Source organism: Neltuma alba, unplaced genomic scaffold (assembly GCF_004799145.2).
Source record: "Neltuma alba isolate B1F8T4 unplaced genomic scaffold, ASM479914v2 tig00011960_pilon, whole genome shotgun sequence".
Taxonomy (NCBI): domain Eukaryota; kingdom Viridiplantae; phylum Streptophyta; class Magnoliopsida; order Fabales; family Fabaceae; genus Neltuma; species Neltuma alba.
In genome coordinates, this window is record NW_021636538.1 from 140,780 (window position 1) to 152,525 (window position 11,746).

General features: G+C 35.2%; 2 protein-coding genes across 3 annotated transcripts; both read right to left on the reverse strand.

Moving 5' to 3' along the window:
- Positions 1–1,375: 1,375 nt before the first annotated feature.
- Positions 1,376–4,727, reverse strand: LOC114719943 (ubiquitin-conjugating enzyme E2 22-like). 2 transcript variants are annotated; one of them, XM_028905518.1, is made up of 7 exons: positions 4,590–4,727; positions 3,803–3,897; positions 3,144–3,288; positions 2,982–3,059; positions 2,702–2,814; positions 2,479–2,582; positions 1,376–2,047 (listed from the first exon to the last, which is right to left on the reverse strand). In XM_028905518.1, the coding sequence occupies exons 2-7, from the start codon at positions 3,803–3,805 to the stop codon at positions 1,681–1,683; spliced, it is 810 nt and encodes a 269-aa protein (XP_028761351.1). In that variant the 5' UTR covers positions 3,806–3,897; positions 4,590–4,727; the 3' UTR covers positions 1,376–1,680. The 2 variants fall into 2 exon arrangements, with proteins under 2 accessions (XP_028761351.1, XP_028761350.1); XM_028905517.1 differs by having other exon boundaries at positions 3,803–3,940.
- A 1,642-nt stretch (positions 4,728–6,369) lies between these two features.
- Positions 6,370–11,465, reverse strand: LOC114719931 (COP9 signalosome complex subunit 2). The gene is made up of 12 exons (XM_028905502.1): positions 11,356–11,465; positions 10,652–10,744; positions 9,973–10,051; positions 9,223–9,463; positions 9,057–9,131; positions 8,815–8,949; positions 8,026–8,213; positions 7,649–7,717; positions 7,463–7,553; positions 7,219–7,353; positions 6,808–6,920; positions 6,370–6,705 (listed from the first exon to the last, which is right to left on the reverse strand). Exons 1-12 carry the CDS (start codon positions 11,363–11,365, stop codon positions 6,615–6,617), a joined length of 1,320 nt encoding a protein of 439 aa, XP_028761335.1. The 5' UTR covers positions 11,366–11,465; the 3' UTR covers positions 6,370–6,614.
- Between the last annotated feature and the right edge of the window lie 281 nt (positions 11,466–11,746).

Genomic DNA, 11,746 nt, shown 5'->3' on the forward strand with positions numbered 1-11,746 from the left:
CTTTTTATTATTGGTGGTCTCTGCCCTTAGTGGTTTTTGGAAGTTATATTAAGCGCAGGGTAATTTGAATTGAGTTGAATATAATTGATAATGCGAGTATAAAACTTTTGGTTTCCATTCACAATATTTTTCTACTCTAGATTTATTTTCAAAGCCAAACAATCAATGATTTTTTGTTGGCCAAAAAACAATCAGTGAATCAGCTGCACCAATTGTTATTAGTATGGATGCTTCTCGCACCTTGCCCTTTGACAGTTGATTATTGGAGATTATATCTTTAATATTGTATATAAATATACATAGAGGGAAAGATTTGAAGAGTTAGAGTTAAATAGAATCTGGCCAAAAAAAAGTTTGGGAGAAAAAATGCAAACAAAATTTTAAATTTACTTGTGTTCCCAATCTTTGTTGTTCTTTTTTATTATTATAGAGCAATACTATTATAAAATTTTAAGTTTACTTGACCGGCCATGACTGCTAAGGGATATATTTGGTCCTCTAAAGCTACGAAGAAACCTTCATTAGGGAAAATTATCACGAGCAAGATATATCTGACTATGTTTTGAATTGAAAAAAAAGATAAAAAGTTAGTTAAAATATTTTAAGCTTACATTTAGTTTCTTTTTATTTTTCTTTGTTTTTTTTTTAAGTATGCTCCAGATTTAGCCACTTTGGGGATGCGCATCAGTGCTTGATGATGTATGTAAGTTTCAGTTTAAATTTATTTAATACAATTAAATTAATACCAATATAAAATCCATATTACGTTGTTTTGCTCTTCTCTATTTAATTTATCCGCATATTTGAATAAAATAGTACTCTTGGTTCATAATGTAGAGCCTAATTTGAAATTGATGTTGGTCCTATATGTAAGAATTATCTAAGAATTTATTAATTTTTTTCAAATTAACTCTATGGATATTCTCTCAACAATAATCAAATATAAGAGGAAGAAAGGAATTAAGGAAGATAACCATCTAGAAATTAAGGGCGTTTTAAAAAAATATACCGTATTAACTAATTTATTTAAATGAATTTATTAGGTATTACATTAAGGATCAAAGGAGTAATTTATATGATACATATTTTTATAGATAAAATTGTCATGTGCGCGCGCATATATATTAAATCAGTGTCTCAGCCATTACTTTGACATTTTAAACTTCATATAAATAGGATTATATATTTTGAAAATTCTCTTTAATACATGCAGGTGTATTTCTAATGTTTGCAGCCATTTATGAAGCAACACATTCCATAGTTTTGCAAAATATTTTAGTTTTAGATGTTATATTAATTGCTGGATATTTAGAATTCTTTCTTATTGTGACATTGTAAGATGTTTTGAAAATGGAACTTCGTTACATAGAAGGGATAAAGTGGAACAGGATTGTATTTAAATGTAAATTCGTGAATAAAATTCCGCTTCACCTTACCCACCTTAGTTCTCCAGCCAGTTTTGCTTTACCCCACCCAGCCAATGAGCGCATAGACGAAGGGGTGGTGAGGGCATGATATCAACCACATAACTACACATATGCATACTTCAAAGGTTTCTGGAGGCATCTGCTCTCATTGAGCCTAACGTAAGTTGCCAATGCCTAGGCCCCCTTCACTTTTTTCTCAGTCACTCAACAAAACTGCAAATGAAAAGTTCAATTCAATTACTCCTCAACTTCATTACAATCTTTTCAAACTTTTCTTTCTGGCATCAATCTTCTTCTTGTCTGCCTGAGCTTTTGGTAGACCACTTTCCTTCTTTTGCGGGGCAGGAGAGGCAGGAGAAACCACGGTTGCAGCAGAAGAGCCATTACCAGCCGTGTCACTTGTAACAGCAGCGGGCTGTTCTTGGCTGCTTCCTCTAATTGCCATAGCCGAGTGGGCTGAAGGGGACTGCAATGGCAATGAAGCACCGAGAGATGCATTTTTCTCATCAGTAGTAAGAACTGAGGGGTTACTCTGATCAACATTCAATGCGGTAGTAGATTCTGATATAGCACCCGTTTTAAATTTGGCCTTCGACTTGGCATGTATTCCTGTGTAAAGCCTGCGTGAAAAAGATAAAGCTACTCGCTCACATGCTTAAGGAGAAAAATATACAAATCAAATATGAAAAAGAGGAAAGAGGGAAAAAAAGAAAAGAAAAGAAAAGAAAAGAAACAAAGTGATTTGGAAGGCATCAAACTTAAGTAAAAATTATCATAAAAGTCTCCAATCAAGATTATTAGTTTATTCTTATATTTAGGTGAGCAAAATGTCTTGTAAATCATAAATCAGTATAAAGAACTACAATTTCACAGAAAAATTAACTCAATGAAATTATCTTCAGCATGGTAAACTTCGTCAAAATGTGTTAATTCAATGTTCACTTGTCATAAGACTTGAGAACATCGTTAGTCTTTGTTAGCGCTCAAGGTGTCACATTACGTTCATAAGACCCAAGTTGATAGCACCAATAGCATTATCGGCTTAACATACCTGGCATGTCTAGCATACTCTTCATAATTTTCAAGCAGCATTTTGCCAGCTTGTTCATTTAAAGCTGATTCTGGAAATGGTTCAATCAATAGACATCTAACTACCTGTTAATTATCAAAGTTAAAAGTAAGACTGCACATGTCAAACTAAATTTAATAAAGCCTAATGTAGCTATGCTCCATACAGGCACAAGAGATTTTGCTTGCATGAACTGAACACTTACGATAAGAACATGGCGTAGCCCAAGGCTGGGATTCCAATCCTTTTTTAGCGTGTTGACACAAATCTCTCCGTTTGTTGCAATATTTGGATGAAAAATCTTAGTCAAGAAATAACCTACAACAATTAGGTTTGACAGCTTCACAGATTAGTAAAGTTGTGAAACTCACAAATGCTTAGACAGGATTATTTAGCCATGCAGGGCTCTTACAAAAACATATGCCCCTTGCTCATATCACATGCGTGAGTTCAACTCATTTTAAACTCATAATATGTAAATATACCTTTAGGAGGAGAGTTCGGAAAATCACGAGACAGTAACAATTTCATGCGAAAAACTCCATTCTCATATGGAGTCCCAGCTGCAAGAATAATAAACAGCTCATGGTTAAATTGAATTATTTACTTAACACTCAAGTATCAACTTAAAATAAAAGGCTACATGCCTGGGCCTTCGATGTCTGCATGTATTGTTGAAAAATCATCATCATTTACCACAACTTTGATTCCCTCAGGAGGAGATTCATCAAGATTTTTCAATTCCTTGACAAGTTGCTTTATTACATTGGGTGGAAGATTTTCGTTAGTTGCCTGCAACCGGGAAAAAACACTCAAGATACTGAAGACCAAAACTGACAACCATGCCAAGTTCGTTGAATATGAACTGCAAACATATTATCAACATCATGATTACTCCAGGCACCAAAATTATTTTCTTGGGCAAGGATATGGGTTCCACTAAAATTTCCTCCCTACAATTTCCTATCCAGTTGCACATAGATACTGACAAATATGTTGGCATGAATTCACAGCCACCACTATTTTCCTGGGAAGAGTTCAACAATATATATTCTAACCTATTGCTCAATAAATTCCCAGTCTGTTTACCAAAAATAAACATGTAATCAGTCTCATAGCAGTTATCAAAAGATGAATCAAATACTGGATGCCAAGAGATGTCCTGGAGGTCAGACCCGACCCACAATAAGTTTACACCACAAATAACATATGAGCCAGGCCAAACCATGCAAACTAGGGGAACTACCTCCAAAGGAGTCAAACTACAGAAGAGCAGTTGTGTAACATAAGAGAAAAAAATACTTACCATCGGCCTCAAATACAACTGCAATCTATGTTTTTTTATGTCACCCAGTAGCAATGAGCCCTTCGCTACACAAATTACTGAATTCTCAAAATTTCCTGTTCAGGAGTAAAGGAAGCAATCAAACCAAAGCAAAAGCACCTGCAAAACTCTTCTAATTAGGACTAAGTAAACAAATGCAGCTCCAACATGATAATGAGGGAATTAACTACCATACAATATCGATAAACAACAAAATCAAATACTAGAAAAGCTATAACAAAGAGGAAAAGGTAAAATAATACAGACGAGACAGATTAGAGAATCAATAAGAATGTTTCACTATTCACATCCCAATTTAGCTTCAGAATGAATGAGCTAATAATGGCACTACAGTCAACACAACTTTAAAACTTTTTTCGCTCTGGCAGTACTGACTAGTACCCGAATACACACACCCGAAGCTCCTAAATTACATGTATCTAGCATATCCGAGCAATAGAGAATCAATTTTCCTCACAAAAGAAGAAAGAAGCCAAACAAATAATTGAGCATCCATGTCAGATTAAACGAAACCAATCACCCAGTAAAACCCAATGCGCAGCATAAACCCAAGAATCTTAACATCGCTAATTGAACAAGAAAGAGATCATATCTATGTCCTATCGGATGGGAGAATCAATAACACTGTACACAACATAGACACATGGGACTCAGAATTAGGGAAAAGAGGACATTGAGCTCCCACAATTCCACACTAAATGTCAAACCCACGCAACCAAATACAAAGAAAATGGAAATGCGAATTCACCTAATCAGACGCCTCCCGGGTGCGAAACTAAAGCCAGCGGGAGACGAGAGACAGGGAGAGTATATGAAATTACACAGGTGAGAGCGGAAAAAGCGATCCCACCTTGGAATGATTTGATCAAAGGTTAAATGAATGGGCGCATATATTATAATCGAATGTAAACGAGAAGGGATACGCTAATAACAAAATAATCTTATTGGAAATTTGTCAATTATTCATGCAAAACAAAATAAATTTGTTAATTATTATGAATAATCTGATTGTAATTGGAATTGATTATTGTTTGCCTGTTTGGGTGCCAAAAATTGAAATTTATTTAAATAATTTTGCGCTGTCTGCTTGCCATGTTTCTCATTATGGATTAATGGGCACGCTGGATTCTTCTTGTAGAGGCGCCCCACGTGCTTTTTACGAGCGTGAAGTACACCGTCAAAAGTTATTAGTCTAGAATATCACATTTTTAATTTTTCTTTTAAACTATTTTTACCAAGAACACTTAAAAAATGAGGGCTTTCATGGTTAGAGCAGTCTTCAATACACACTTAAAAGTGTATTTTCGACCAAAAAAAATAATAAATTACTCCTCCGGTCCTAATTATAAGACCCAATTGACTTATTTGAGGAGATTAAGGAAGCAAGTTAAGTTGGTTATTTATAATAAATAAGTGTTGTCATTCCTAAAATATCCTTGCTAATTAAGTATATTGGCTAAAACTATCATTATTAGAAGGATTATCTTGGAAAAAAATGCATAAATATAAGAGACAAAATGGATTGGGGTCTTATAATTAGGACCAAATAAAAAGTCAAATGGGGTCTTATAATAAGGATCGGAGGAGTAATTTTCTTAACATGTATAAATTAAAGTGTATTTTCGACAAAAAAAAACAACATAATAAATTAATTTTCTTAACATGTATAAATTAGTTATTTATTTTTTAAATTTATAAATAAGAAGTGTATTTATTTATTTTTCTTTTCTGGGTTGAGGCCAATTATTACTGAAGTATTAATTGGAGTGGTATAATTGGACACGAATTGATCAATTAATATTAAATAAAAGAAAATTTATAACAAGGTCTCAAAAAAATAATTATTGAAAACCCCTATAATAGCTTAAACAGTCTATAATAACAAATTTTAAAATAAAAAATAACAACTTTTATAATTTATTTTATAATTAATTTTTTTTAAAATCTTATTATAATTTTCCCTTAAATAAACTCTTCCAGCGTATCGTAATAAAATTTATTTCAGAAGATAAAAAATTCTCAAATTATTCATTATTCAGGTGACTGTACTTATTGTCTTGGGGTAAGTGAGGGGCCCCGAATATTAATTTATACGGGGACGATACCAACTTCTCGTGAGATGAACGTTACAGGGTCGCCTTCGCAAGTAGCCGTTGCGGTGCCAGCAAGCACCCTGTCACATGTTCATACAGACACACAGCTAACTCATGATTTTTGACAACCATTTGAAATTACTCATAACTCATAACCTTTTTAATGAACTTATGGATAATGAATTATGGATAACAAATTCGTCCTCCTTTTAGTATCATGAATCCGCGTCCACATCATTTGGAGGAAAAAAAAAAAAAAGGAAATCAGCGTCCAGATCACAAAATGCAATTTTTTTCTACATTTGCTCTTTTTTCACCAGAAAATGGCACTGCTTATTAGACATCTTAACCAACAGTAAAATATTTCCAGGCTTATATCATGGGACTGGACTTTCGGCCCAAAAAAAGAAAAGAAAACATAGGACTGGCTAAGTAGGAGGGGCCTTGCGAACACTGCAGACATTTTCGGGGCTAAAAATTGGTTAAATTTACCTCGAACATGGATTTGCAAATAATTATATGCAGAATGTAACACATGGACCAAAAGTCGAGTTTCACGCGGGTTTCCCTATTGAGGTAGTACATTCCCGATGCTTCATACAGCTAAATTACCTCTCATCACAAAACCGCAAGGCGAGGGTACACAAGACAGATAAGTATAACCATTTCCCAATCAAATCCTAACTAACCCTGTTGCTGATGGCTTGATGAAGAGATTTAAGCTGCGTGTTCCATTTCTCGACAGCAGAGTATTTTTTCATTCCTTTTGACCTGTATCACGGTATCTCCAAGGTTACGATTTGTGAGAAATACTGAAATTCTGAAAAGGGTGAATCAAATAAAAACTATAGATGGGAGTGAGAAAGCCTTGACCTATCTGAGCGTTCTAATAGCCGATTAACTTGATCTATGTGGCCTTGAATTCTGTTATCCAAAATTAGCGACACCAATAGCTGCTCAACATCATGCTCAGGCACATTAAGTTCCTGCTCAACAGTGGATTTCATCAAATATGTTGAACTCACTATAAGTTCATAACTTGAGTGTCCCCATAAAACTAATTTAGCATACCAAACCCGCATTATAAAAAAGGGAGGAGGAAGAAGAGGAAGAAGAAGCAAAAGAAATCTGTCAAATATACTTTCTGCAAGTGTTTCCCCCTTAAACCAATGACATCAGCCTTAACTTGTCCAAGCCTTTTTCTACAATTCTATTTTCCCCCTTTCCTTTGTTGGAGGTGGCAGGGGTTAAACGGAAGGAGGGAAGGGACGTGAGTAAAATTACCTTAGATATAAATGGGATCCTGATCCTTGTATAGGGTTTGATGAGCTTCAGCAAGACTTGTGTTCTTATGTTCTTCAGCAGATCCTCAATATAATTTCTGATAAAAGGGTCGTCCATGATGGTCCTTCTGTTACTCTGAAAGTTAATCACCAAACATCCACTTACATGTCACAAAAGTAAGAGAGAAAGATCTTAAGGTCGAATTTGCACATAACATAACGTAATGCCAGACTCATCATTTTACCTTCAAAATTTTCTCAAATTCTAATATTTCATTCCGTTGATAAGCTGCTATTAAATTTGTCATTGCCAAAATTTCAGGGTCATTCTTGTATCTGCAGTGCATAGTAAATGAAAGGTGAAATCAGACATAGTATAGGATGAGGAAAAATGAGACAAGCAAAATGAAATAGGATAGAGAAGACTTAACGGCTTAGCTTCCTGCCCGTCAAATGGATTGACTTCAGATTCCATCAACATGTTGGCTAAGACGAGGTATCTGGCAAGGATAATAAGTCAATGGTACATGATTTATTTCTAGCAAGAATAGCTGTGCAGCTGGGCACAGATGTCAATTATTGAAAATTAAACATGAATTCTCAATCCAGGTAAAATGAGGAATTAAAACGCAGGATTGCCTAGTTTGTGTGGGGAAGAAAATCCTAGTTTAAATTGATTGTGCATATTCTTTCTTTTGGCCAATGAATTATTGATACATATCCAAGCACATGCTTTTTGTGTAAATAAAATCCACGTGAAGTGAAAAAATTGTTTCAAATTAATTATGAAGAAAATGCTGCTACATACTTCAGGCATTGAATGCGCCTCTGATTCCCAGCTTCATCATAATTCTTAAAAGCTTCAAAAAAGTCAGTAGCTGCTTCAGCCCACTGGCGCTCTGCCATATGCATTTTCCCCCCACATTCATGAATTATCCCCATTATCCTTGGATGGGGGATTGCTGACTTAATAGTGAGTGCTTTTTGGTAAAGTTGCTGCATTAAATGCATGGAGACTGGTAAAGATACATAAACAAACTTCACCAAACCCAGCATAAATTTGATCAACAAGTCAATGAGGAGAATCATTAAGTGAACAACCTCATTAGCCAAAGACATTAGAGTCTCAACATCAAATATACTTCCTTGTAAGCAGATGTGTAAACAGAGAATGAAGTTATACCTTCATAAATCCAAAAACTCTTAAGCTTCACCATTTTTTCAACAGCGGGTGGAAATTCAGATGAACAATAATAATTTAAGAATATAGAACAAGGCAAATACATAATGTGCCTGTCATAATATCCAATACAAGCATAAAATGGTATGCTTGCATTCCCCCATTCATTTTGAAAGAATTCGGTGGATTTAGAATCATGAACTTTATAAAACTAGCAAAAAGCATATTATTTGTCAAACAAAAAGACATAAATGAAATGGCATTATTTGAAAAATTCGTCTACAACCAGAAACAGTAAATGTGCAAGATGGTAGTCAATTGCAGCAAAATCCAATAAGCCATTACAAGGCCAATAACTGTTAATTGAATAAAACAAGCCAAACAAGCCAAACGATGAAGAATTTATTTAATTCTAACCTTGAGTTTTTTGTTATTTTTGGTCTCCGTATACATCTGAATCTCTATGGCATATACCTCCAAAAGTTGGGTTCCTTTCTTGTGGTCATCTGTGCCATCTTCCCTTTGACAAGATTTATGAAGTTCCTTCAATATCTAATCAGGTCCAGTGAATCATTGAATTATTAAATGCTCATAGATGCTTGTAACATCAGGCACAGACATCAAGATTTTGTTGGATTCTTATGAAATAAACATTACACCTTACTCATTCGTCCATATTCACCAATATCGAAGAAAATCTTGCAGAGCTTCAGATTTGTCTTGAACCACAATCTCTGCATGATGGGTGACAAGCACAAAAGTGGGATCACAAAATGGGAGGTGCAAGGCATAAAAAGCAACAGAGATAATGTCTAATTGCCTAACCTCATTCTTTGCTTCTTCAAGGGCTTTCAGAGTTGTTTGGTAAAATTCCTGCAAAAGGCTGAAGTTCTGGCTAGCTGAACCTGAGACATAGTCCATGATGCTATTGATACATTTCTCACTATAGTTTCGAGTCACTGCTGACTTAATATAAGTCAACATCTCCCTATAGGATTCCATCATTTCCTTATATCTTCCCAGTCGATAATAAATCTTGACAGTTTGTTTGAGAGCTTTAAATCCCCTAATGGAATGTGAAATAGGTATAACATAAGTAATTGTTTATTAAAAAATAAAAATAAAATATATATATCAAAATGTGATGAGCTAAGACAAAAAAGGCACGCATGAATACTAGCAATTCTCAAAGGATATATTATGCTGGTTAAAAGGAAAAAAGTAACTATCAATAACAAATACAGAGGAGGAGAAGATCAAGTGGAATGCTTAAGGCTCAACAAAAATAATATTTGCTGAATGAGAATTAAACTCAGAAGATAGGGATGAATTCAGAAAAGCACAACAGTTAATAGTGCAACCAGAATTATACAGCTAGTAAATATTTGGAGAGACAACCAAAAGGAAAGAAAAAAAAATTGCAACTGACTGAAAACAAAAGAAAAGCAGCCATAGATCACGAATTGATACAAAGAAAGAACCACAGGAGATGCAACCAAGTGATATTGATATTGCTCTTCTTTTCTACTTCCCTATCCTTCTTTATAAGCATCACTCAGAGCATGGATTTCCTACCAGTCTGCCTTTTCTTGTTCCATTTGAACTACCTCAGCAAAACCAGCAAGTGCCCCTTCGGGATCAGTTTCAACCAAACCTACATACAGCAGAAATATTACTATCCTAATAAAACAAGTGTGAAAAAGATAAAGCAGCCCTAAAATAACAACCATAAGAACCCTAAACTTCCAAGATCATAAAGAAAATAAACTGTTAAGTGCTATTTATCAGGTCATTTTACGATTAGTTTCACAAGGAAAAAAATGCTATGCCATTATTAACAATACATCAGCAGGATAACAAAGTGGTTTCTGGATGTGACAAATTAATCATGATGCTTACATGAGAAATGGTCACAACAACTTGCAATCGAGTTTGTTCACTGCAAGATCTAATGTCAAATGAACAAATCGGTTTATTTGACTAGTAAATTCAACAATAATGTTGATACCCCCATGTGAACTAGTTCAACTTTCCCAAGTTGCCACAGAAGAATGTTTACCACGTACTGAGTTATTGACGAGAATATAAGCAAGCAAAAAGTACAGCTCCAAGACAAAACAGCAAGTTTTTACAAGAGTAGATAGCATCAATTTTATTGCATCGGACTCATGCATTACTTAAAGCCCAAGATTAACCAAAAAATTCCTTACTCATGAACGGTCATAAGAATCGACTAATATATTTTCGGGCATACCTTTTGAATTGTAATATTGATTCTCAATATCAACGTCTTGCTCTTCTGGCTCCTCCTCTGAGTACTCAAATCCGTAGTCCTCCATATCGGCATCTACAGAATAAAAGAAGCGCAAACTGAATTATTCTTTGGCAAGTGAGGATAAGGAAACCAGAACTTATAGCGATGCAAGTCCATATTTGACAACGTCTCGAAGGTTAAGAATACTTCAAAGAACAAAGAAGCAAAACCAGCTACTTTCTGGGACTAACAATCTCCATACATTAGATGGCAAGATATAATCCAAATTGGCATTGTATCACCGGCCTGTATTTGAATTTCCCCACCTTTACCCTCCACTGTTTTCAATAATTTAGATGGCTCAGAGTGACATCAACAAAGGTAGGATCTCCTATACCATATCAACCACGACTCGTCATCACCTATTGACACAAATGAAAACACTAGTGCCATGCATAAACACTAACACGTTCGGCCGCGACCAAAGTATCCCAGAAGTTTCCAGGTTCAGTTCAAAGCACTCGTAAGTCGTAACAGGAATCGGGTAGATGGTCGAGATAGAAAATAAGTATCCTAAAATTTTGAATAAAAAAAAAAAAGCTTCTTTGGAACCACAGCAATGGCGATAATAATTTCGAGGGCACGAAACATGAAGAACGATTAAACCCTCGCATCATATCGAGAATCAATAAAGCAACACATACCGGAAGCCATGTCGACTCAACACAAGTCTGGATCCAATTTAGGGATTTGATCGTCACTACCGGTATCTATATGCGCTCGAAGTTGCTCTGGTTTCTGACTCCACAGAGACCGGCGACCAAGTGAAGTGAAGGTGCCAGGGGCCATAGCTGCTTCTTCCTCGGAGTTCATTGTTGGGCCACTTGGGGCCCAAGTTAATTAGTCACCTGAGCCCGCTGCAGTTTGGACTCAATCCAGTGCCAGATCAAAAAAATAAAAGATCCAGTGCAAGTTCTCCCTTCTCTGTGCATGTGAAGCCCGGCTGGCACGTGAATAATAAAAATAATGGACATTCCTTTCTCTTCCAAGTTTATATACGTATTTTTAATTATACGTATTAAGGAATTCTATTCA

Coding starts and splice junctions, on each gene's coding strand:
- LOC114719943 (XM_028905518.1), bottom strand. Junction 2,815..2,981: donor TCCGAACTCTCCTCCTAAAG/GTATATTTACAT, acceptor TAATTGTTGTAG/GTTATTTCTTGACTAAGATT. Junction 2,583..2,701: donor GGCTACGCCATGTTCTTATC/GTAAGTGTTCAG, acceptor GATAATTAACAG/GTAGTTAGATGTCTATTGAT.
- LOC114719931 (XM_028905502.1), bottom strand. Junction 10,052..10,651: donor TCAATATTACAATTCAAAAG/GTATGCCCGAAA, acceptor TGCTGTATGTAG/GTTTGGTTGAAACTGATCCC. Junction 7,718..8,025: donor AGGCGCATTCAATGCCTGAA/GTATGTAGCAGC, acceptor TATCCTTGCCAG/ATACCTCGTCTTAGCCAACA.